Source organism: Daktulosphaira vitifoliae, unplaced genomic scaffold, assembly GCF_025091365.1.
Source record: "Daktulosphaira vitifoliae isolate Bord-2020 unplaced genomic scaffold, ASM2509136v1 Scaffold_2, whole genome shotgun sequence".
Taxonomy (NCBI): domain Eukaryota; kingdom Metazoa; phylum Arthropoda; class Insecta; order Hemiptera; family Phylloxeridae; genus Daktulosphaira; species Daktulosphaira vitifoliae.
Window position 1 is genome coordinate 11,291,678 of NW_026099573.1, and position 23,812 is coordinate 11,315,489.

A 23,812-nucleotide genomic window follows, 5' to 3' on the forward strand; every position below is an offset into this window, starting at 1 on the left:
TAAGTTAGTTTTGCGAGATCTACAATAGATTCTAAGCGAGCTTTTATTCCAGGTTTAATGACACCCATTGTTTGTATACGTTATATACGACTAAATGTTTCAAAAATAAATTTTAATAAGAAGGAATTAAAATTTTTAAACTTGAAACTCATACAAAATGAAATATTGCTATTAAATCCAAATGTCGGTATAAAAGTTAAAAGCATGTGATTATCTATCACTAATCGGAACGTGATAAGAGGTAGTCAATTATCAAAATTATATTGCTTTGCTAATTTTCCTCAGCTGATATCAAATTATAGCACAGATAAGATATCTGTGATTATAGATAGAATATATATCCACAGCTAATATTTTTAGACGAAACATTTTCCCCGATGACTGGGTAGTGCAAGTCGGATAGTGAAGATATTTTTTTCTTTAAGAATGAGAGAGACGATCATGCTACAGACTATATAGTGTGCAAATATATAATAAAACATATTTTATATTTTTGATACAGTTTATGAGAATACCTATCTATAACGATTGCTAATATTTACAAACACGAAGTTAATTTAATTAAAATCGTGTTTCTTTTTTGTCATTTAGTTTTTTTTATATAAGGGAGAATTTAAGTTAGATCCCCTAAATATTTTGTTTAAATTGCGTCATTTGTTAGTGGTCAATTAAAATTTATATTAATTATAATTTATAATTATAGTTTTAATTGTAGCATATTCGTTTATAGCATATATTTAAAATTACGTCATATTTAGAAATTACTTCATTTTTGTAAGACTGAATAAATATTTGATTTAATCTGAATATTTAATATTTTGATTTACACTTGGTTGTCAATGGCTTATTTAAAAATTATGTTAGTAAAATTTTTGACAAAAACGAACTAAATGCATAGTTATGCTAATAATTCTGTAAAATGTATTGTGTATGAAAGTGGAACTTAAATGTCCCATATTAGAACCGCTAGATTATTTTTAAAAAATGTATAACTTTTTTGGAATATACCATCGATATTTTCCTTAAGGTGCCAATAATTTTATATTTTACTTTATGACAAGAAAAATAAATGCATAAATTTGAAATTTAGTAAACATTATAATATTTTTCTATACTTTTATAAAATATTATCTAATAAAATTAAAAAATGCTGTATAAGTTGGTAATCCTGGAGTGTGGCTTTTTGTCGTTTTTTAAACTATGTCTGATGGTATTTTCATAGGTGGCTATTTGTCGTTCCTGTGTAGCATCAGAAAGTCAGAATTAAGACGAATTCTATGAAGTGAATATTTAACTTCAAACATTCTCTATTGATTCACATTTTTGTTTAATTGTGATTTAGTTAAAAATGCCGAGGCGTATAAGAAAACAACCTCCTGATGGTTGGGAACTAATTGAACCTACTATTGATGAGCTCGAGAAAAAAATGAGGGAAGGTAAATTTAATAAACAATTGATTAACTATTCCTCATTTTGATATTAATTAATTTAAATTTTCATATTATTTATTATTGCCAAACAAACATTTTTTAATTTTTATTTATTTTGGATGAATTATTTTATAACTGTATGAAATAATTAATTTTAATTATATGGCGATTCAAACCACTTCTTACTGTTACTAGGTTTATTAATTTAAATTGCCTGTTATGTGTTCTAAGAAATATATAAAATTATTACCCTATGTAGTTACTTATTAAATTGATTATACTTCTAATAATGATTACCTTCAAGTGTTATCTGGTCTCATCAGTAATAAATAAAGTTAAGCTCCTAGATGATTTTTTTAAATGAATTTGTTTATTACTGATGACGATCAAAAATAGTTAAAAAGTTAAAATTCATTAGTTTGCATATGATGCTGTTATTGGATTGCAAGTATTTCATTAATATTCTTCTGAATGTAATTTTTGTCAACATTTTACCTTTATAAAATGTTAAGTAAAGTGCTTAAATTAGAAAAACCTTCTACTTTTTTATTTTTGACTAAAGTATAATTATTTGGTGTTTTTATAATAATGTGCATTTTGCAAACAAGTATTATTGAACAAATAATACTTAAAATTTTGGTGTCACCTACGTAGCCTGTTCTAATGACCAATTTGAGAACTTTTGGGATAGAGCTCACATACTCAAACCTCCAGAGGCATAGAACTCTAGCTTAATTTCAACCTATTAAACTTGTTGGACTGAAAGGTACAGTGACCCAGTAAGTCTGAACTGCTACATGAAACGGCATAATGGTTATCAAAATTCTATCAGTAGTGTTTTACATTACTTAAAATTGCATCTTAAAAATATTTAGTATTACATAAAAATTGTCTTCCACAAACTAGACTATAATTAATGTAAAAATTAAAAATAAATAATGTCTGACAAAGAAATAAATTTAATATAATATTCATTTGTTTTTAATATAGCTATAGTAAAATGTTAATATTATTCTTTTATTTTTATAACTTATAAATTATAAGAATAAATGCTTATTAAAATGAAATGTAAATTAACAAAATAATGACGTGTATTAACAGCCTTAGAACAATATTATATGCATACTTTGTAGTGCTATAAATATTTAACTATTTTTAACCAAAATTTTATTTGTATATTTGTAATCAGCGTAACAAAGAAATTGATTAAAAAATATATAAATAAAAACTATTATAAGTAACCTTAAAATTTTTAATAGTTTATTTAAATTTTGGTAATTGTGATTTATTTTTCTCAAATAACTGATTCAAATGAAAAGTTTTCTGTATTTTTACTTTTTAAGTTGCTTATGTTATTATAATTGATGATTATATTTAAATGAAAATTGTAATTTTAGTCTTACTAGAATTTAAATCACTTAATTAATGTTTTTATAAAATTTTTATAGCTGAAACTGAAACACATGAGGGAAAAAGGAAAGTAGAATCACTATGGCCTATTTTTAAAATTCATAATCAAAAGTCAAGATATATATATGATTTATTTTATCGTCGAAAAGCTATAACAAGAGGTTTGTCCTTTGTTATATTATAATAAAAATAACAAGTCAAATTAAATTTGTTTCTACCTATAAAACTGTAAGCTAGTAATGAATACTAATTTACTTTATTTTAAATGCTTTGTATTAAAAAAAAAATTAAAGAATTAAGATTTTTTTGTAAGTTTGCTAAATTATACCATATTATCTTATAGAAACTTAAATTTACAATATTATTATATACACCTACTGTAATTTATGTTTTATTTAAATCATTTTAAAAAATAAATATTAATTTTTCTAACTTCGATTATTTTTATCTAGAGTTATATGATTTTTGTATTAATGAAAAAATTGCTGATCCAAATTTAATTGCAAAATGGAAGAAACAGGGTTATGAAAATTTGTGTTGTTTGAGATGTATACAAACTAGAGACACTAATTTTGGTACCAGCTGTATATGCAGGGTACCAAAATCAAAGTTAGAAGAGGTAAACCATTACTAATTAGAAATACATAATTAATTTCATTGTTTTAATATTGATAACAATTACTTCTAATTAGATAATTTTTATAAAAAAAATTATATTATTTTTAATTTTTGAAAATGTTCCAGTAGTATGACTACTTTAATCTTACATCAAATTAAAGTTTCTTAAGAGTACTTAATGATGAAAAACAAAAAATGTACCCATGATATTTTTTCTTTAAGTTATTAGACTTTAAAGCCAGAAATTATAAAAATGTGTTACTTTTACTATACTTATTCAAAAATACACAGATTCTAATGAAATTAGAATTTACACAATATAATTTGCATACTCTACACTTTTCTATATATTATCACTTTTTAATAAAATTACCTTTTTTTTATTGAAAAGTTATTATTAAAAAAAAAAAAAAAAACAGTGGTATATTCATCAATGGTAGTGATCATTTACTGGTTACTCTAAAATGTCTCTAAATAACCTCCTTTCAAAATAGTCTTTAGTGAATTTTAATAAGTTAATTAGAGATATCTTTTTTAAAAATTAACATTCAAATCAATTGAATTGGTTTGATATTTGATGCATTGTTGAAACAAATCTTTTGAAAGGTAGTTTGTATAGCTGAAATAAAACACAACTAAGATATTTACTATGCAATTTTTAATTAAATATAAATATCCATTTATATAAATGGATTATCAATATTGATGGAAGACTTATTAAATTCCCTTTATTCTTTGTTGCATTAAGCAAATGTTTTTATTGTTCTATATGGCTAGCTTTATCTGCATTGTTTTTTTATATTTGAATCTAAAATTTTATGTATTTTTACTTAATGATTAAATTGATCAATCACTTGCCTGTTTAGGGAGGTATTATTTAATGGTGGTTAAATGTAATTATTTATATGTTAATATTTAATTTAATAAAATAAAAATTTTCCAGTTTACATCTGATAAATTTATTTTATTTTAATTTAATGTGCGTTACATATGCCGTTTTTTACTTACTACCTAGTCAAATCAAAACTTTGTTTAAAAAAAGGCTCGAGTCCATTTTTTTGCAATTTAAATTTATAATATATGTGCATTTAATAAATTTTTTTTTTTTTAGGGAAGAATTGTTGAATGTGTACACTGTGGATGCAGAGGTTGTTCTGGTTAATCCTCAATATTAAAATTGTAAATAACAATATATGTCCTTAATTAATTTTATTTTAATTTAAATAAATAATGTAATATCAAAAAAAAAAAAAAAAAAAAAAAATTTTTAATTAGTCATATAAATAATTTAATTTTTTGAATTAATTTTCTAAATTTTGGAGTTTTATTATTGATAAATAGGATTTGTATATTTTTCTTATTTCTTCATATCAAATATGACTCATTCATCATAAAGTTTAAGTATAATATTTTTTATTTTTTGGGCCATTAATAGTATTTACGTACATTTTTGTGGTAATTCTATTATCTGTAATCTTAGTAATTTTAAGATTGTTAAATAGTTTTTTATACTTCCAAATTTTGACAAACAAATATTTTGAATAGATAATTTTTACTTTCCTATTAATATGAACTTTACTCATCTAAATACATTTAGATAAATCAAAATTATTTTGTCTTGTTTGGTTATACTGTTTATTTTATAACAAATTTACTCAAAGTAAAATAGGTTCAAAAAATATTTTTACAGATCAAATGATTAAATAATAAAGTAAAAATTGAAATCGGTATTCGATTTTTTCATTAACTTGAATTATAAAATATCAAAACATATATAAACTCATAAATATATTTTTTCATAATTTCTAATTAATATTCATAGATAAACAATGCAATTGTTTTATTATTGAAATAAAAATACTATACATATATACAAGTCTTAAACTACAATTTATTGAGTTTGTGTCAGGGAAAAATTTATTTAAAATTATTTCAACGATGTCGATTCTTTATATAATATATTTTTACTAACCAAACAATTATATAAGAATATATATACAAGTATGAATATATTTATGAGTATTATTTTATTCAACAAATAATACTCAAAATAATTAACAAATTTCAGTGTATTAGTGAAAAATGTAAATTTAAATACAAAAATATACTAAATTAAAAAAAAATCATTATTTTACGACGTCATGGGTTTAAATACAGTATTTTCAACAAGCTTTAAAAGATCCATTACACTGGGTCTAGCTTTAACATCTTTTATTAAGCAAATTTGTATAGTTTGCATGAGAACAGGAGGTACTCCTTGAGGAAATGTTTTACTATTACTTGGAAAGCTTATATTTTGCTTTGGCTCAGCAATGGCTTGTAATTTTTGCCATGTGTTAGTCAAATGTGAGTATGGTGTCTTACCGTATATTAAGCTATATAAAATACATCCTAATGACCAGACATCTGATTTTTGATTTATCTAAAAATAATAATGATCAATTACAAATACCCTAAAATAAAGTATAAAGCATAATAAAGTATACCTTATGGCCTTGAAAGTTAGAACCTCCACTTTTAATGCATTCAGGGCTCATATAATTCCATGTACCTGTAGTAACATCTTTTAACACACTAGTCATATCTCCTTGAATTTTTGATGCAATTCCAAAGTCAATTAATTTCAACCGGCCACTGACTAAAAGAAAGTTAGCGGGTTTAAGATCTGAATGGATAACACCTAAAACATATAATAGCTTAAATAATCATTCCTAGAATATAGATGTTAGTATAGTAAAAAATATAAAATTAAAACCACAATACTGTTTAAATTATCTAGTTTGTACTTAACTATCAAGTTTTATATAAGTTAAATCTAAATCATTAGCAATTTACATGAAACATTCTCTATTTGTATACAATATGCTTTAAGAACATTTATTACTATGTTCTTACCACTTATATTACACACGTTTTATTTCTATTTATTTAATTCGTAATACATATTAATTAGCATAGAAGGAGATGCTGATGTGACAATTCTACTCGTCTGTAGTCCGGAGCTACTGACGTCAAACTAACAAAGGGCAGTTGTGTTTGAGTGGCCGTTATAGACATAGTTTTCAATATTATTACTTACGTCTTATTTATATTATTTATAACTTAACTTGTTTTATTCAACGACCCGTCTATCGCCAATTGTCATCATAGCCAACCAACTCCGTATCACTTGGATATACCTACTAACCAACTGTACTAGGATTCAGGTCAGACGTATTGCACATTACATATAACTTATATTTACTAAACATCTAAAATTTAACTTTACTTTGTCGTTGACATAGAACAATAGTCTAATTTTATTTAATAATCTATCCCCTGTAACTAAGGTACACAATTGCCTGTGTCTCCTTCAGGCAATTAAAACTCATTTAAGGAGATAGGGACGATATTTGGGCAGACGTCGGGTAGCTTCCGATTCTTAGTTTTGACTAAGATCCTCAACTATTAAACAAGCCACTAACAATGCCATATTTAACAAATATTTTCTGAATCTCATAGGCTAATAATAAAATCTTATAACCACATATTTTAATTAATACATAAAAGATTATAATTTAAGTACAGGAACAAATGAAATTAAGAAACTATATAATTTTAATCATTTAACTTATTTGTTCCATTTATATTAATAAAAACATAAATATTATACCTAATAAGATGGTTTGTAAAGTTAAAAAGAAACTTAAAACTAGAGCTTATTTTTTATACAATATTAACAGAAAATAATTAAACTACCTTTCAGGCAACTTCCTAAATTTTATGTTTTATCTGAATATAATATTTTATTTAATAATAAAAATTAGATAAACTAAACAAAATAAATGATAAAACTTTCTTAAATTTCTAAAATATAAATTATTACCTTTGTTGTGAATTTCATTAACGGTAATTAACATTTCAGACCAATAATACATTATCATATGCACTGACATTCGCTTAGTATTACGAATCAACTTTGAAAGATCTGTATCACCTTTTTCCATTACCATATATAAAATTCTCTCTTTAGTTGTATATTGACTGTAAAAGAAATATTTTAAAAATATTAATCAATTTATAATTTTGTTCCTCTGAAGAAAACTAGCACAAGTTAAGTTTCTTTTAAAAATGTATTTGACGAGGGTGGTTATAGATTTCTAATAATTCTTAGGGTAAATCTTGATAATAAAAAAATAAAATCTACAAATATTGTCAATATACAATCAAATTTTTTTAATATGGGTAGTTTGATGTTATAAAAATTAATATTATTATCAACAACAATTTGTTGTTATTAACACAAAAATTAATTTTTTTTAAATATTTCTTTAAGGTTAACTTTAATTTAAATACAAAATATTTATTTTTAAATAAATGATTTTATACTATTTATGTCATCAGGATTAGTATGTGGAAAATTTTTTTGCTTATCAATATTATTAGTAAAAGGGGACATTACAAAAATTAGGGGAAATCAAAATTTATGTAATTTCCCAATGTAAAAATCATATGTGATAGTTTATATTTGATAGAAATTTCAAACCTGTCAAACAATCGTATAACACTTTCACAGTCTTGTAAATTTTGTAATAAATCTACTTCATTTAAATACCCTTTAGCAATTAAATCTTCAACTTCAGTTAAATCTACTTTCTTAATAGCTACAACTTGATTTGTTTCAGGATGTAATACCTAGTATAAAATACATAAAACTTATTATTCCAGACAATAAGATGTTAAAAATGACAATGTTATAGTCTTAAAGAGATATTTGTTTTATATACTATTTTTTTCATAAAGAAGACAAAAATTTTAAAATCTATTATTTTTTAAATTATTATAAAATAATTATTATTATTCACACAAAAATTTATTTTTTATTATGTTTAATGTTTAATTATTAAACAATTTGCTATATTGAAATTAATTTAAAAGATAAAAAGTTAGTGATTTAAAAACTTGAGTTTTTAAAATAGAAACAAATCATTATTTTATTTGAATATTAAGCAGTTATTAATATTAAATTTATATTATACTGACCTCATATACTATACTTGAACCTCCATGACCAAGAGTATTGAGTATACTATAGTTGATTCCTTTGACACAAATAAAATTTTCATTAGCACATTTTATACATATATTTGCCTGTGTAGCTATGGGTCGCTTGAAATCTCCATCTTGAACAAAAACCACAGGAGTTGGACGAATAGGAGATCTTGCACGTATTGCAAAATTATTTCGATTGGCTGCAGGAGAAAGCTCAAGTGATGTTTGAGATGATGAGCCATCTAATTGGGTTTCAGCTCGCTTTGTTAATGAAGCAAATTCATCAAATTGTTTGTCAAGATTTTTGCTAATTAATGACAAACAAGATGAATCGGGTAAAACATTTGTTTCTCTAACACTATGATATAAACTAGTATCATAATTGTATCTAGAAGTTTCAGGAGATACATAGCAAGTATCTTCTTTAAGGGTACATTTTGTAGTAATATCATAAAAATTGTTATTTTTAATAGTATTTGGTGTTGTAGTAATACTACTTTGTGATAATTTTTGAGATTCAGGTGTTTTTAATACTTCATCTGTTTTTTCATGAAAATTTTCTTTGTTATTGTATAGTGATCGTTTTGTACTTAGTTGTAAGTTAGGCTTAAGGTTTAAATTACTAAACTGAGGGTTCTTGAAAGTATCACTTGAAGTTTCTGTTGAACTATCATTTCTTGTTTTAACTGCAGGACGGACAAATGGTGTATCATGAACTAAATCTAGAAGTTTAAATTCGCTCACTAATTTTTCAGGAGTTCGTAATTGAAATGTTCCGCCTAGATCAGCTTCTACTGTTCTATTTTCATGTAGTGGCTGGTTATCATTGATATGTCTTAAAGATCTACCCTTTTGACCTAATCGACTAATAGAAAAGAATAATTTTTTTAAAAGTTTTAAAAAACTAATATTTTATTTACCTAGTAATAGGTTTCCTTGGTCTAGAAAATTTGAGCTGGAGTAAAGGACAAGTGACATAGTTGTCAGTTTCTCCATCATTGTCATCAACTTTGCTGTACAAGTTGGATTCTATACTATGATTCATAATCACCTTTTGAAATATAATAATTATGTTTTCGAAAAGTGAAAATAAATCATAACTAGTTTTAGTCCTAGAAAAAATTGTTTTTGAGGTAAAATACAGAACACTCTGATTTGATTTGTAACGAATTATTAAGAGTACGATAACTTATGTTTAACAGTTTGACCAACATACGAGTGTTCATTTTTTCATACCATTATGAATATTAATTTAATGATGGTTATAATGCATTAAATAACATATATATTAATTGAATTTTACTTTATTTTATTATTTTAAATTAAATTATAATCCGGAACATTAAAATACAACATTTGATTAAGTATTAGTTAAATATTTCGAGGATATCTGCATCCAGTGTTGTTCATAATGATATTAAATTATATTATTTAAATAGGCAACAGTAGAATATTTAAAAAAAAAAATCATCATTTAACATAAAATATTTAGGGTTTATTCTTTAAAACATTAAAGCAATGTTTTACAGTCAAAGCGAATATATGACTCATTAAATACATTATTACCCGTGTGTTTTGGTATGATAATAATTAAATAATGGTAAAATATGAAAATCAAAACATTTGATAATAATAATAGGATAGAGTGAACTGATAAGACATACATAATGTCAAATAGTAGTTAAATAATATATTAATTATATACTAGTTATAAAAAGCTAAAGCTTAAGCAGAATTTATAAAGAAATTAATTTTATTTATTTATTTTTCTTATAAATTAATGATACTTACTCTTATTTATTTAATAGAACATTAAAACTTTTAATCTTGTTGAAACTTGAAAGATATAATAGAGGTAAATAAATTTGACCATTATATATTTTAAATTTCATGCAGAATGTAGCTTATGTAAAATGTATTAACTTTCTTTGTATAGTATTTTATGAATGCCTAAGAATCGATAATTTTTTTTTAAATAATATAATAAAATAAAATGCTTAATTTAAAAATTATGTGTTTGAAAATATTTGATTAGGTAGAATAATATAATTTATATTGGACTTTCTTTAGTTTTTTTAATCATAATATAGGGTTAATATTCAAATAAAAATACAGCAATGAGATTTAAGTCTAATAATTTCCTATTTTTTCAATAAAAATAGTAAAGAAAGATGCAATTAGTCCTCTCTATTAAACCATAAATAGTTATACTCTTTCTACTTTATACTGGGACTTAAAGTATGATGGTATAAAGGGACTTGGCCCCTATCTCAAGCATTAGTTAACAATTAATCCCTTTAAGATAAATTCAAAATATATTTAGTTGTATGGATTGTTGGATCATTTAATAGTATGGGGGTAATAGTTCCCTCCACACTTTTTTTCTATTTAAAGTCTTCCTCATATTATAAGGTAAATAAACTTCTGATTTATACTATTCACTTAAAAAAAGCAAAGTCAAAATATTTCTAAAAAAAAAAAAATTGACTTTTAACATAGGTTCAAATATATAGTACTATAAAATAAATTGTTAACATTTTTATTTTATTTCAGGAACATATTCTAATACATTAAGGCAAGATGTAATATTGTTGGTAATTTTCTTTACATAAAAAAGATACTTCAATGTACTTTTGGTTAAAGACTAGAATGAAATAATGTTTTCTAGAATTCATCATTACAATATTGTAGTTTTAATTGGATTCATTATTTGTTTATATTATATCTACCATTTAGAATATAAACTTCAGTATACTTTAGCTAAACAAAGTTTATCAGGTTTGTTATTTTGTATTCCTAAATTTATTTTATGTAGTATTATACATTCAAATTTATTTGTATTTAAAATGTTGTAATTTTCCTTTAATATTTTAGGTTATAATAAAGAAAAAATTAAAATAGCAGAAGACTTATACTTCAAACAACAAGATAAAGAAGTTATTGTTATATATAATAGGGTACCAAAAACAGGATCTACTAGTTTTGTTAATGTAGCATATGATTTGTATAAAAAAAATGCTTTCCATGTAATTCATGTAAACATAACTGGGAATGCTCATGTTTTACCCATAGATGAACAAGTATAAAAATAATGAAATATCTTACTTTCTTTCAAATTTTGAGGTGTTCTTCATTTTTCATTTTGTTGTAAATTAAAACTCCTTTAAAATTGATGTTCTTCAATAATGAATATCATTTAAGAGTGTATATTGTTTGTATTATAGGCTTTTTTATTCCTTATAAAATTTATCTTATTTTAGTGGCCTATTTGAACAGCTCAATAGATAAGTTCCGTTACACAAATTAAAAAAAAATTTACTAAAGTATTTTTCATTAATGGCTATTTTTAAATGTAAAATTTATAATCTTAATAATAATCTAATTTATAAAATTTAATCTAATAATCTAAGTACAAATATTCATTTTTACACTATAATACTTCTTTAAAATTATTAAAAAGTGAATTTCTAAAAAATTGAACTTGCCTGATGGCTTCACTTAGCCTATCTCAATTATAGGGTTGCAAAAAGTTGTGCTTGTAATCTTTGATGATATTTGAAGTCATAAAACTATAATTTTATAATCCTTAAAAATATCCATTAATTTAAATATAATTTTGTGATCAACAATTAGTATTTAATTTAAGAAAAAAGGATATTCATTTTAATTTTTTATTTTCATTACAATAATAGGTTCTCATATGTTTTCTTATAATTTTTACAATACTTCATAATAACTCATGTAATTTTGTTTATTAAAATGTTGAATGTAAAGATTATTTAAAAAGAGTATAGGAATTTCAAAATTTATTTTATGAAATCTTATTTAATTTAAATTTTTTATTTTTAAAAGATACGATTCATAAGAAATACAACTATGTGGAATGAAAGAAAACCTGCATTATACCATGGTCATTTTGGTTTTATAGATTTTCATAAGTAATTTTTTAATGAAAGTTATTTTGTCAAGAAATATGTAGAAGTAATTTACTAAATTTAATAATCTGCTTATTATTTTTAGGTATGGTACATCACAGCCACCTTTTTATATTAATATAATCCGTAAACCCATGGACCGTTTAATTTCATACTATTACTTTCTACGTTATGGTGATAATTACAGACCACATTTAATAAGAAAAAAACATGGAGATAAAATAGTAATATAACATTAAATAAAATTTATGAAATGATATCTATTTATAAAATAAGTTATTAAATTATATTCAAATTTTAGTAATATTTATGAAACATATTGCAAGGGGGCTTTTATTGCCCTGCAACATCAATCTGATTTGCCACTTGCATAACGACTAGCTTTGGTAGCAAAGGTTGCCATCACCTAGGCGAGGTGTCATACTTATCAGATATGATTGCCGGACAATAGGTTGAATTTAATTTTGAAGCCTTATCTAGCGGTCAGGAGCAAAAATAATGAGTTGTTGACACCACTGTATCAGAAATAGCTTTATTCACACATTCTCTTGCGCAATAAAAAGAAAAAACAGATAAATAGATATAACAAAAATTAAAAACGATTTACCTTCTAATTTGTGATGTAACGATATTGAAACATTTTTAAGCGTATATTTAATTTTACATTTTCTGTTAAAAATTGAGGAATACCATTAAATTGGCCATTTTGAGGTGGTGGTTAAATTTGGGGCAGTTAAATATCTATTACCATTTAAGCCATATCAATCTACAGTACTAGCATAATGTTTACTAATATTGTTAAGAAACAAAATATTTGTTGACAAAAATTAATTGAAGGAGTCTGTAAAGTATTAAACTGTTCCAAGTTTAATCGTTGGCCCATTTGACGGGAACTTTTTATGCAATTTTCTTTATGGCAAAATTTTGGTTTATTATTGATAAAAATCATAAGATATTACCACATATTTTTATATTTTTAACAAATAATCGTCGATTATTTTAAATGATTTCAAAATACATGACACAATTTGATTTGTTTTATAGGCCAAAGAAATATTTTTTTATTTTAAAACAAAATCTATCACACATTATTTAAAAAATTGGCCACCCAATGTTTTGAAAAAAGCATCCAAATATAGGCATAAATTTTATTATAGGTTTATAACTAACACTCAAGTCTTTGTAAGATCTTACTTTATTAATTGGCATACATTTTGTTTCAATATTATAATTAATATAAATAAATATTACAGATCCAATCTATGTATTACACAGATATTATAAAATTACTCATCATATTTATGTATTTTTTGATTATAGACTTTTGATGAATGTGTAAATCAAAGAGGAACTGACTGCCATCCAAACCTTTTATGGTTACAAATACCGTTTCTATGTGGACAATCAGCTAGATGTTGGTAAGGATACTTAAAAAGAGTTAAATTAATAAGAAATATGTAATAAAATACTTATTACTTCAAAAATATAGTTAGGTCTAGGAATTATATGTATTTATGAATTTTGTTAAGTAGTTTTAAACATACCATCAGATAGCATACATTTTTATTGATTGACATATAAACTTAGTAATGTGTTGTTAATAGATTATAGTTTTCGGCAGTTATTTAAAAAGAAGGGATAACACCACCCTAAAACTATAAATATTTCTACGCTATTATATAATTCTATGACAAAGTTGTATAAATTTGGGACTCTAAAGTTACTTAAACTAAATTTATAAATACAAATAATTTTTAGTCATAATAATAATATTTTTAAACCATCATCATCATCTATTAAAGGCAATGCCTTGTCGTCGAAGCCTACATCATTTAGTTAATAACAGCTTCTTAGTTAGGAATATCATAAAGACTTTTAATGCAGTGGTTCCCCTATTTCCTTCTGCATCCTCATGGTCAATCTTTGAAAGTGATCTCTCACCTATAGGACAAGTGATTGTCCTTCTCTTACTACTCATCCACCCTTTCGGCCTTTGTTTTTCAGAGTTTGCTCCTTATTCCGGGAGTTGGTTGGATCACTGGAATCTTCTGCCTGAGACTTTCCGTTAGTGTAGCTCGGGCCCTGGCTTCGACATACCTATAGTTTATGTAAGCCATATATTCCCCATAAAAATATGGATTAGTACATGTATATAATAATATAATTATTCTCTGATTGAAAGAAATAGAATATTTTTATTGTTTGGATGTAAATAAATTTATTGATATAAATTTTGAATGAAAATGTAATTTAAATTGATAAGTCCATTAATTATTTGAAGTGTTATTAAATTTTAATGATAAAAATATTTAAAATTTATGTTTAATTTAACATGTGCTATATAATGTATATCAATATCAATTAGTATATATAGATAACCTGATATTATATATATTTAATTGATTTATACTGAATTCAATACTTATGTTTTACTTATAAAACTATTTAATAAAATAATGTTTGTTTTTAATAAGGATTCCTGGGAATACTTGGGCCTTGGAAGAAGCTAAACGAAATGTTGTATCAAAGTATATGATTGTAGGTGTTACTGAACATTTATTAGATTTTATTGAGGTTTTAGAAGCTGCTTTACCTAATATGTTTCAAAATGCCTCCATGCATTTTAAACACAGTAAATTATTAGTTTATTTAATTATAAATTAATTTAATTATTGATGAGTCAACTTTAATAGGTTCTAAATCACATTTAAGAAAAACTGTGAAAAAATTTAAACCTTCAGCTCACACTATCAACATTTTTAAAAATTCAACAATTTGGCAAATGGAAAATGATTTATACAATTTTGTATATGAACATTTTCAGTTCATCAAACAGCATACTTTACCAAATACATTAAAAGGTTCATCCAAATTTCGGTATGAAAAAATTTATCCTAAATCAAACTGGCTGTTATTTAAAAATTTAGACTAATTCGTAATTATGAATTAGTTAAATTAATATAATTTTTCTATAAAAAGAAGTCATTAAATTTTATATTATATTGTAAATATTTAAATAACTGTTTATTGTTTATTTTAAGTTATGTTTCATTAAGATAACTTCTAACTATAAATTATTAAATAAATGTATTAACATTTTTGTATATTGTTACTTTAAAAGATTAGAAACCTACAATGTATCATTTGTATCACTAGCCAAAAATGCTAATCAGATTTTCCAGAAAATACTAAAATTAAAGTAGATAATTGCTAGTAAATCAACTTTAATATAATGCACATTAATGGTTCCAAGGGGTCATGACTCTTAATAGATACAATACTATACTTTAATAGCTAGTTTGAGTATTGCATCATTATATAAAATAACTATAAAATAGCTAAGTATAATAAAATTATTTTTAATTTCAAAAAGTTAAATGAATGAATTTTCATATATAATTATATTTATACATAAAAAGGAATCTACCAATGATAACAAATTTAAAGGAAACATTTTAATTTAGTGCTAGTAAAAATAATAACCGTGTAGATGTTTCAGTAACAAATATTTTACAAAATCTAATGATAAAATTTAAAGACTAAAATTTTTTTATCATATAAGTACGAATTAGCGTCAATTATGGATAAGATGAGAGAAAATAGACTTAGATGGTTTGGTCATGTTATGAGGAGAGAAAAATCCGAAACCGTAAGAACAGTTGTAGTAATGAATTTTGAAGGAAGAAGAGGTAGAGGAAGACCAAGAAAGAGATAGAGAGATGTTATTGAATGCGATATGAAGACAGCTGATGTCAGAGTAGAGGATGTAAGAGATCATGTCAAGTGGAAGTTTAGGATAAGAGTGACTTAACCCCAAGTAGTTGGGATTAAGGCGAAGAAGAAGAAGATCATATAAGTATGAATGTCAAAAAAGTAAAATATAAACCTAGCTTTGCATCTTCAATAAAATGATTAAACCACATTAATTTATTTATTGACTAACAGATATAATGTTACAATGTTTTGTGAACTGACTTATTATTTAAACCATTATGTTATTTTGTCTAATACGGCAGTTTTTCCCTATATTAGTCAGTAATAAGTATTTTGTTCTCATCTTATGTCAATTAAGGCTAATGATTATATTTTATTGAAATATACTTAATAAGATGCTTATTTTATTTCAGAATTGTGTGTTAATAAGATTATAACAAATATTTCAATTTAAATACAGTCTCAATAATTTATTCAAAAATAATTTACATTCTAATTAATAAATAATATTAATATAATTTATTTTATAATTATAAAATATTCATACATATAAATATCACAGCCATGCATAAAAATATTATTATATAAATAATTAGTTTATTATATAATAAATAAAGTAGTTTAATTAGGTACTTTTATTTAAGGAGTAATATTATGACATTTAAAAAATTGACCATTAAAAAATGCTATTTTCCTATATAAAATAAAATTTTGCATAATTTTGAAGTTCAAGTTAGTTGATTCCTTTAAATTGTGTACATAATTTAAAGTTAATTTTGAATACTATAACTGATAATAGTTATGTTGGAGGGCTTGAATTTACTAAAACCATAATTTATTACAATTAAGCATGAGTATTAACTAAAAAAGTATTAAGAAAATTTTATTTTATGTATTACCAAAAATAAGAATATGGACATCCAATTACAAATAATTCACGGCCTTTTAAATTTAATCTCCACATTCCTTTATGGTGTCCTCTTGTGTCCAAATCCCAAATTTTTAAACACTTAACAAAATGAATAATTAATAAAATTATTTTTAATGTATATATTTTGGTTAATTTCAAATAATATTAAACATTCTCAAAATAAGAAACTTAATTCATGTATAAAAGTGGGAAATTAAAACATAGCCTCATGTAGTACAATAAAATTTTAATGTATGAACTTTAAGATATAGGTCATTCTTAAACTTGCAAAACAGGAAGTATTAATTTATTAATAATGTGTAACAGTTACCTTTGCAACAGAACTCCATGTAGAGGTATCTTTTAAATTCATCAGTGAAATGTAAAGAATCAATGTTTTATTCTAAAATGATAAAGTTACAATATAAGTATTTTTTTGATATTATGTATTGCAAGTTAAAAAGCTAATGCAGTAAACAATACAAGTTGTATAACATTTTAAACAGTATAATTTTCCATTCACTATTTTCACTAGTTTATTGAACTACATTAGGTTAAATGCAGTTAAGATTTTTTTTTCATTTTCTTAAAAAACACTATAAATTATCAGGGTCACATTTATGGAAAGACATTTAAAGTGTTCAGCCAAAAGAGAGGCTTCTTGAAAAATATAAGTATTATAAAATATAATTTGTGAGAAATAAAATTTGGCTGATTAACAAAAATAAAGTAAAAATTATAATAAAAATAAATATAATATTATAGCAAATATCAGTTATGACAATACTATTAATAACTTTACTGAACAAAAAACTAAAAAGTGATTGTAATCACTTCAATATAGATTAAAAAATATCATTAAGCGACACTAAATCAAGATTCTATAATTAAATAACTGAAATAGGAACCTTTCAATTATTAATCTACTTTAACATGAAATTTAAAATATTTTTTAATGTGAAAATGGGTTACCATTAATTAGAAGACATAGTTTTTCTAGAAGAAATATCAGTTTTTGATTTGCTTAAATGGAAAATGAAAATTTAATTTTGCTTTCATAAAGAGTAAGGAATTGGTTAACACTTCTTTAATAGACTTTTGAAATGTAAACTGTTAAGATATTTATTTTACAGCAGTTAACGTATTGTTTACTCATAAAAGCTTTTTAACAATCAACATATTAATTACTATTGTACAACCTTTATATAAGGTAAAAAGTCGTTATCACAAGGTGATTTCTGGTGATCAAGAATATAACCTACTGAAATTTTTTCCTCAAGCATTATTTTATATTCATTTTTAGTTAATCTAAAAAAAAAAATTCTTTTAGTTATGTTAATGAACTTGAAAAAATTACTTTTAGTTATAAGAAAACAACTCACTTATTTAAATCTTTAAATTTAACATCTTCAATGGTATTAAATGCATGATTCCTAAAATAAACTTCTTGGAAAAATGAATTCATATTAATACCCGAAGAACCAAAATGGTATGTTCTTGATACTTCTGGAACAATACATTCTCTACCTTTTTGAACTTGTGGTAATCTCATCCACATATCCCAGTCCCACATCTAAGTGTTTACATATTATAACATAAAAATAGAAAAGAAAATATATGAATTATTACTTGCCTTTTCTACAGTTGGCCATTCAGATTCAAGTTCATCTTTGAACAAAGATTTCTTTAACATCCATCCTAATCCTGGCATTGAATCGACTCTGTATAAAACATCTGATTGAAAGCTAGTATGTTGATAACCTTGATCATTCCAAGCAGATATACAGTATAAACTATTATCACGCTTTAAGAGATTCACAGTTTGACTAAAAAATCTTTAAAAAAAATATATATATTTTTCAAATAAATCTTTAAAGACATTTATGCCAATTAATAAATACCCGAAAAAGTCCTTAGATACATCTAAATCTTCTTCAATAATAATAGCAACTTCAGAGTCAGGGAACAGATTAAATGTAGCTGTTAATGAAGACTTATAATGTTGCGTTATTCTGGCATTTTTTGCTCCCACTGGCATATGCTGTACTCCTCGTAAGCCAAATAATTTGGTTACTTCCATAGGTTCATCATAGTAACCATCAATAAAAACAGTGATCATGTCAGTTTGTACTCCTTTGATTTGAAGTAATCCTTTTAACATTCTATTCAAATTAAATACAAATAAAAAAAAATTTTCAGGTTGAATATTTAAAAAAATACTATAAAAAATTACTTGAATAAGTAATGTGGTCTGTTACTAGCTATAATTGATACAGGAACATTTTGTAAGTTAGAGTCTTCTAGCTAAAAAATGTAATTATTAATAAATTAAATAAAATGAGTCTGTTTTTTGACGTCCGAAAAAAATATACACATAAAAATATATTTATAATTATTAATAGTAACCATAATATGCTTCTAAAGAAACAAAATGGAAAGCTAATTATAATTAAATAGCTATTATATGGTTTTTGATTATTAATTATTATGTTCTTTATATTTATGAACGAGTTCTCTTTTTAAGTTGATTTTTTTTTATTAAGATTTAACTTAATAAAATAAAATTTAACCGGTAATTTCATCTGACATAAAAAATTAAGCACAAAACACAAGCATATTTTTTTCATTTACTACCCATACAAAGGTCCGTTACAAAGTTTTTTTTTTAAAACAATTATTGAATATACTTACCGCAGGAGGAAAAAAAGTAAGCGGATCAGGATTATTGCAGACACAAATATTACCATATCCTTCAATATTATTACAAAAATGTTTTCTACGAATATTTTCTTCACTATTAGGCCATTTACATTGATGAACTAGGAATAATACATTTCTTATTTAAATTATTACTCAATCAATCCTGAAAACAATTTTTTACTCTTATATGAAGTTAAAGGCACATCAACTCTTAATTGAACATCAGCACCCCATGAACTATGTGATGGGTTTTTACTGTAACCTTCCCCATAAATACGTACACCTTTTTGTAAAACTATTGCCCACATGTCTCTCCATCCAAGAGTTTGAAATTTGTTAGATCCTAATTCTTTTAATACTTTTCTAGCGGTGTCTTTTAAATGAAAAGAACCTTCATCCTGTTTATAATTACATATATATATATATATATATTATTGTATTTTAAGTTTAATTATATTTTTATATCTCATAATAAGCTATCACAACTTAAAAAAAAAAGAAAGACTATTTTTGAAAATTCATTAAATAGTTCTTCAATAATGGTTTTATCTCAATTGAAAAATTACCTTAATTGAAAAAATAATGATTCTTCCTTCGGATACCATGTCTAAAAATGAAACCATAGCTTCATCTTCATGAGTCATATATGTATCAAAAATTCGTTGAGCCATGACCATACCAGTTTGTTGGTTTAATACAACAATATGAATACCTCTACCTTGAAATTTATCATTGTTTTCTATAACCTTTGAAATTAAATATACTAGTATTAGTAATAATCAGAAAATTTTAAATTAAAAATATTACAGTAGCTTCATCAACAGAAATAGAAACTTGCTGATGACTTGATATTACTTCAATAGATATATATTTTATATTTTCTGTTGAAAAATATGGTGAGTGTCTATTATCTATAAAATATGTTTATTATTAGTAGACAATTCATTTATTAAATAAATATTCTCTAATTATGTAATATATTATGAAAATATTATCTATATCATTAATGTCTGCTAATAAAAACTTTAATAAAACTTACTTACCATTAGATTTTGAAAGGTTTTTTCGATTTACCAGAATAATATTGAATACTATTACAAATAAAATAACTACAAAAATTATCTGAAAAATGAAGTTATCTATCTTAAAAAAATATTTCGCAATTTTTTTATAGTGACTTACTTTGATACATTTTAAAATTGATTTCCAACGACCAATTGGTCTAGCAAAACCAATATTTAATAAACTGGCTTTTAGTCGATTTGTATCAATCATCTTTTATTTTTTTAATCATTTTCATTAAGCAAAAAAATCCGCAAATAAACGTTATCTTTCAGCTAAAATAAAATAAACAATAGATCAATAACATAAACCAAAATTAAGCTACCATCATATATTGAATGTTACAAGTAATAAAGAAGTCAATTTGAAGGCAGAATATATAATACTTGAAAATTTAATGCTAAAAGAAACTGAAATTAATAGTAAGAACAAAATTATGATACTATTAATAAAAATAAGGTAATTTTCGTAACCATCTGCATCTAACTGACATCCCGCCGCCGCCAGATTTAAAAATTAGTAACAAATAGTTCAATATATTGAAAGATTAAAAATGTGATATCAAGTTTTTTTGCTTATGATAAGATATCCAATATTATGAACCTTTTTTATAGAGTTGAACCACAGAATAGATAAGGTTTCACTGTAAAACTATACCATGGTATAACTACTGAACAGATAAGACCTTATCTATTTGTAGTATAAATATTACCATGGTCTTGGAAGATGAGGCGTAAACTTCATCAAATAATGCTCAATGAATCAAACGACCTCTCTACATTATTCTATGATTTATCTCTCCAAGGTGAAAATTTTTTAATAGTATTTGGAAAAGAATGTTGTTCATTGGCACATATTCATATTTGGTGAACGTCACACGAACGTCATTGGTTTTTTTCAAATAGAACGTGAACTTGAAATATATTTTATAATTCAAAAATGTGTAATATATTCCCATTTTTAATGAATTTTAATGATTTTAGGGTCGTTTACATAATTAATTATACAAATGTTTCTACGAACTCATGACGCATTGGCATAACAAAATTGAAAAAAAGAAACAATTAATTAAATATATCCGTTTAAATATAAGATACTGTATGAGCTAATGATCTTTTATTTTGCATAGTTGAATGTTGATTTAATTACTGGGATTACAAAAATAATTGAAACGGGTACAACAACACTCGAAGCAGCATTATTGCATTGTTTATCTATTACAATTTGTTTAAAATTACTCGTTACATGATGAGTTATTGTAAATTTAGAACAATCTCTTTATATATTTATAACTATTATCTTTAATTTATAATGGATTTAAATAAAAAACGAGCAAAATCTATTATTGATTTTGACGAAAAAAATGAATATTACAATAATTTGGGAAATATGAAATGTATATATAGAGTCAATATTTATGTATCTAGTTGTTGGGCGTATAGAACACCTAAGAACAAAAATGTTTATATGATGAAAGCATAATTTTTTTTTTGCTAAATGGTAGCCAAAATTTTTAATTTTTATTCCCTTTTGTAATATACCCCGATTGAGATACTGAAAGTATGATTTTTATATATTTTTTATAGATATAAATGTGTCTGATTGAATTGTTTATGTTAATGGATAATTATGTAGACTGCAGGTGAACTATTCATAAATAAATATATATTCAATAAATGACGAATTAACACGTCTATTTTTTTAATGAACGTAAACTTGTTTATTTGACAAAAAAATGAATTTGAGTATGAATGAGTTTTTTTTTACATATTGAATTTGAAAGTGAATAAGAAAATTTTTCTAATGAACGTTACGAATACTGGAAATACTGATAAAAGGAAGATACAATTTTATGTTTTAAAGAGGACGAGAAAGTTTTTTTTATTATTCTCCTAGGTATACGAGTTAAAATTGATAGTAGTATATTTAATTGAATAAGGTATGAACAAACATATTAAAACAAAGAAATTGTAATATTGATTTTCATTGTATATAATTTATCATTTATACTTAATATTTTGTAAGAAAACCATATATATTTCCAATTTTCCTTATGAAGAGCAACTTTTCCAAACGAGAAATTGTTAATCGGTTTTTCGAACAACATATAATACTTGTAGAGACAAAGTATTCAAAGTTTATTAAAATTGGGCGGTATAAATTAAAGATTTTTATGGTCACCCAGAAAATATTAAAAATCCGCCGCTAGAAACGCGCCTATTACAATAATTTGTGGGGCATGTGTCATTTTTTAATATTGTTGTTTTGAGATTATATTACAATGTATTAATTATATTCAAATTCAAAGATGGACAAGTAATGGAAATAATTAAGTTAAGTTAAGTATGATCAATGTCGATAAATTAACAATTAAAAGTTAATAAATTATAAATTTAACTAGCTAAGATAACATTTTTTTTAACTTAACTAGTTTAAAAAAAGTTTATTTCATTTAAAATTAATTTTTTTGCTAAAATATCTTAAGATAATTTTTTATTGGTCGGTGATGTATGGGAAAGTTAAGAATCGATTTTCAATTTTTAAAGTTGAATCTTAATATTCTTTTTCCTCTCCTTAAACCAAACTACTTGTGGCCAACCCACCCTTATCCTTATCCTTAACTTCTACTTGACACGATCTCCCACATCATCTACGTTTACATCAGCCGTCCTCATATCACATTCAATAACATCCTTCCATCTCATTTTTGGTCTTCCTCTACCTTTTCATCTTTGAATTGTTCATTGTTGGTTAGAACAATAGTTAATTAAAGCATAAATAAAGTTTAATTTATTACTAGTAATGCACAAATAATAAAACTTGATGTTATCATTTTATAACAAATCAATTTTAATGACATTCGTCTATGTTTAATCTTTTTCTTATTTTACCTCGTCTTTATCCTAACTATTTGGGGTCGGCCATCCTTATCCTAAATTTTCTTCTGACACGATCTTCTACGCTCACATCAGCTGTCCTCAAATCGCATTCAATTACATGCC

General features: G+C 24.0%; 4 protein-coding genes across 5 annotated transcripts; 2 read left to right on the forward strand and 2 right to left on the reverse strand.

Annotated features, from left to right (window-relative positions):
- The first annotated feature begins 1,222 nt into the window (after positions 1 to 1,222).
- On the forward strand, positions 1,223 to 4,730 carry LOC126897358 (protein BUD31 homolog). Its single transcript, XM_050670889.1, has 4 exons — positions 1,223 to 1,436; positions 2,879 to 3,001; positions 3,293 to 3,459; positions 4,570 to 4,730. Exons 1-4 carry the CDS (start codon positions 1,349 to 1,351, stop codon positions 4,618 to 4,620), a joined length of 429 nt encoding a protein of 142 aa, XP_050526846.1. The 5' UTR covers positions 1,223 to 1,348; the 3' UTR covers positions 4,621 to 4,730.
- A 555-nt stretch (positions 4,731 to 5,285) lies between these two features.
- LOC126897356 (dual specificity protein kinase Ttk) lies at positions 5,286 to 9,664 on the reverse strand. The gene is made up of 6 exons (XM_050670886.1): positions 9,410 to 9,664; positions 8,481 to 9,354; positions 7,984 to 8,132; positions 7,324 to 7,481; positions 5,945 to 6,138; positions 5,286 to 5,880 (listed from the first exon to the last, which is right to left on the reverse strand). Exons 1-6 carry the CDS (start codon positions 9,532 to 9,534, stop codon positions 5,590 to 5,592), a joined length of 1,791 nt encoding a protein of 596 aa, XP_050526843.1. The 5' UTR covers positions 9,535 to 9,664; the 3' UTR covers positions 5,286 to 5,589.
- Positions 9,665 to 10,200: 536 nt separating this feature from the next.
- On the forward strand, positions 10,201 to 15,440 carry LOC126897357 (heparin sulfate O-sulfotransferase). Its single transcript, XM_050670888.1, has 8 exons — positions 10,201 to 10,344; positions 11,043 to 11,267; positions 11,364 to 11,569; positions 12,342 to 12,427; positions 12,510 to 12,648; positions 13,745 to 13,842; positions 14,899 to 15,056; positions 15,118 to 15,440. The coding sequence occupies exons 2-8, from the start codon at positions 11,147 to 11,149 to the stop codon at positions 15,354 to 15,356; spliced, it is 1,047 nt and encodes a 348-aa protein (XP_050526845.1). The 5' UTR covers positions 10,201 to 10,344; positions 11,043 to 11,146; the 3' UTR covers positions 15,357 to 15,440.
- Positions 15,441 to 16,709: 1,269 nt separating this feature from the next.
- Positions 16,710 to 21,365, reverse strand: LOC126897355 (protein O-linked-mannose beta-1,2-N-acetylglucosaminyltransferase 1-like). Of its 2 annotated transcripts, XM_050670884.1 has the most exons (15): positions 21,156 to 21,365; positions 20,931 to 21,085; positions 20,792 to 20,870; positions 20,556 to 20,659; positions 20,315 to 20,494; positions 19,930 to 20,146; positions 19,740 to 19,867; positions 19,282 to 19,352; positions 18,950 to 19,210; positions 18,682 to 18,883; positions 18,431 to 18,621; positions 18,248 to 18,356; positions 17,380 to 17,451; positions 17,038 to 17,147; positions 16,710 to 16,960 (listed from the first exon to the last, which is right to left on the reverse strand). In XM_050670884.1, the coding sequence occupies exons 2-15, from the start codon at positions 21,021 to 21,023 to the stop codon at positions 16,909 to 16,911; spliced, it is 1,869 nt and encodes a 622-aa protein (XP_050526841.1). In that variant the 5' UTR covers positions 21,024 to 21,085; positions 21,156 to 21,365; the 3' UTR covers positions 16,710 to 16,908. The 2 variants fall into 2 exon arrangements, with proteins under 2 accessions (XP_050526841.1, XP_050526842.1); XM_050670885.1 differs by lacking the exon at positions 21,156 to 21,365 and having other exon boundaries at positions 20,792 to 20,887; positions 20,931 to 20,955.
- Between the last annotated feature and the right edge of the window lie 2,447 nt (positions 21,366 to 23,812).

Bases quoted from the DNA above. Each gene is read 5' to 3' on its own strand.
- LOC126897357 (XM_050670888.1), top strand. From the start codon at position 11,147: ATGTTTTCTAGAATTCATCATTACAATATTGTAGTTTTAATTGGATTC. The intron at 11,268-11,363 runs GTTTGTTATTTT...TTAATATTTTAG, and splicing joins AGCTAAACAAAGTTTATCAG to GTTATAATAAAGAAAAAATT. The intron at 11,570-12,341 runs GTATAAAAATAA...TATTTTTAAAAG, and splicing joins TTTTACCCATAGATGAACAA to ATACGATTCATAAGAAATAC.
- LOC126897358 (XM_050670889.1), top strand. From the start codon at position 1,349: ATGCCGAGGCGTATAAGAAAACAACCTCCTGATGGTTGGGAACTAATT. The intron at 3,002-3,292 runs GTTTGTCCTTTG...ATTTTTATCTAG, and splicing joins TCGAAAAGCTATAACAAGAG to AGTTATATGATTTTTGTATT. The intron at 3,460-4,569 runs GTAAACCATTAC...TTTTTTTTTTAG, and splicing joins CAAAATCAAAGTTAGAAGAG to GGAAGAATTGTTGAATGTGT.
- LOC126897356 (XM_050670886.1), bottom strand. From the start codon at position 9,534: ATGAATCATAGTATAGAATCCAACTTGTACAGCAAAGTTGATGACAAT. The intron at 8,133-8,480 runs GTCAGTATAATA...ATTTTATACTAG, and splicing joins GTTCAAGTATAGTATATGAG to GTATTACATCCTGAAACAAA. The intron at 6,139-7,323 runs GTAATAATTTAT...TATATGTTTTAG, and splicing joins TAATGAAATTCACAACAAAG to GTGTTATCCATTCAGATCTT.
- LOC126897355 (XM_050670884.1), bottom strand. From the start codon at position 21,023: ATGATTGATACAAATCGACTAAAAGCCAGTTTATTAAATATTGGTTTT. The intron at 20,660-20,791 runs GTAAGTAAGTTT...CATATTTTATAG, and splicing joins AAACCTTTCAAAATCTAATG to ATAATAGACACTCACCATAT. The intron at 18,357-18,430 runs GTGAGTTGTTTT...TTTTTTTTTTAG, and splicing joins AAATTTAAAGATTTAAATAA to ATTAACTAAAAATGAATATA.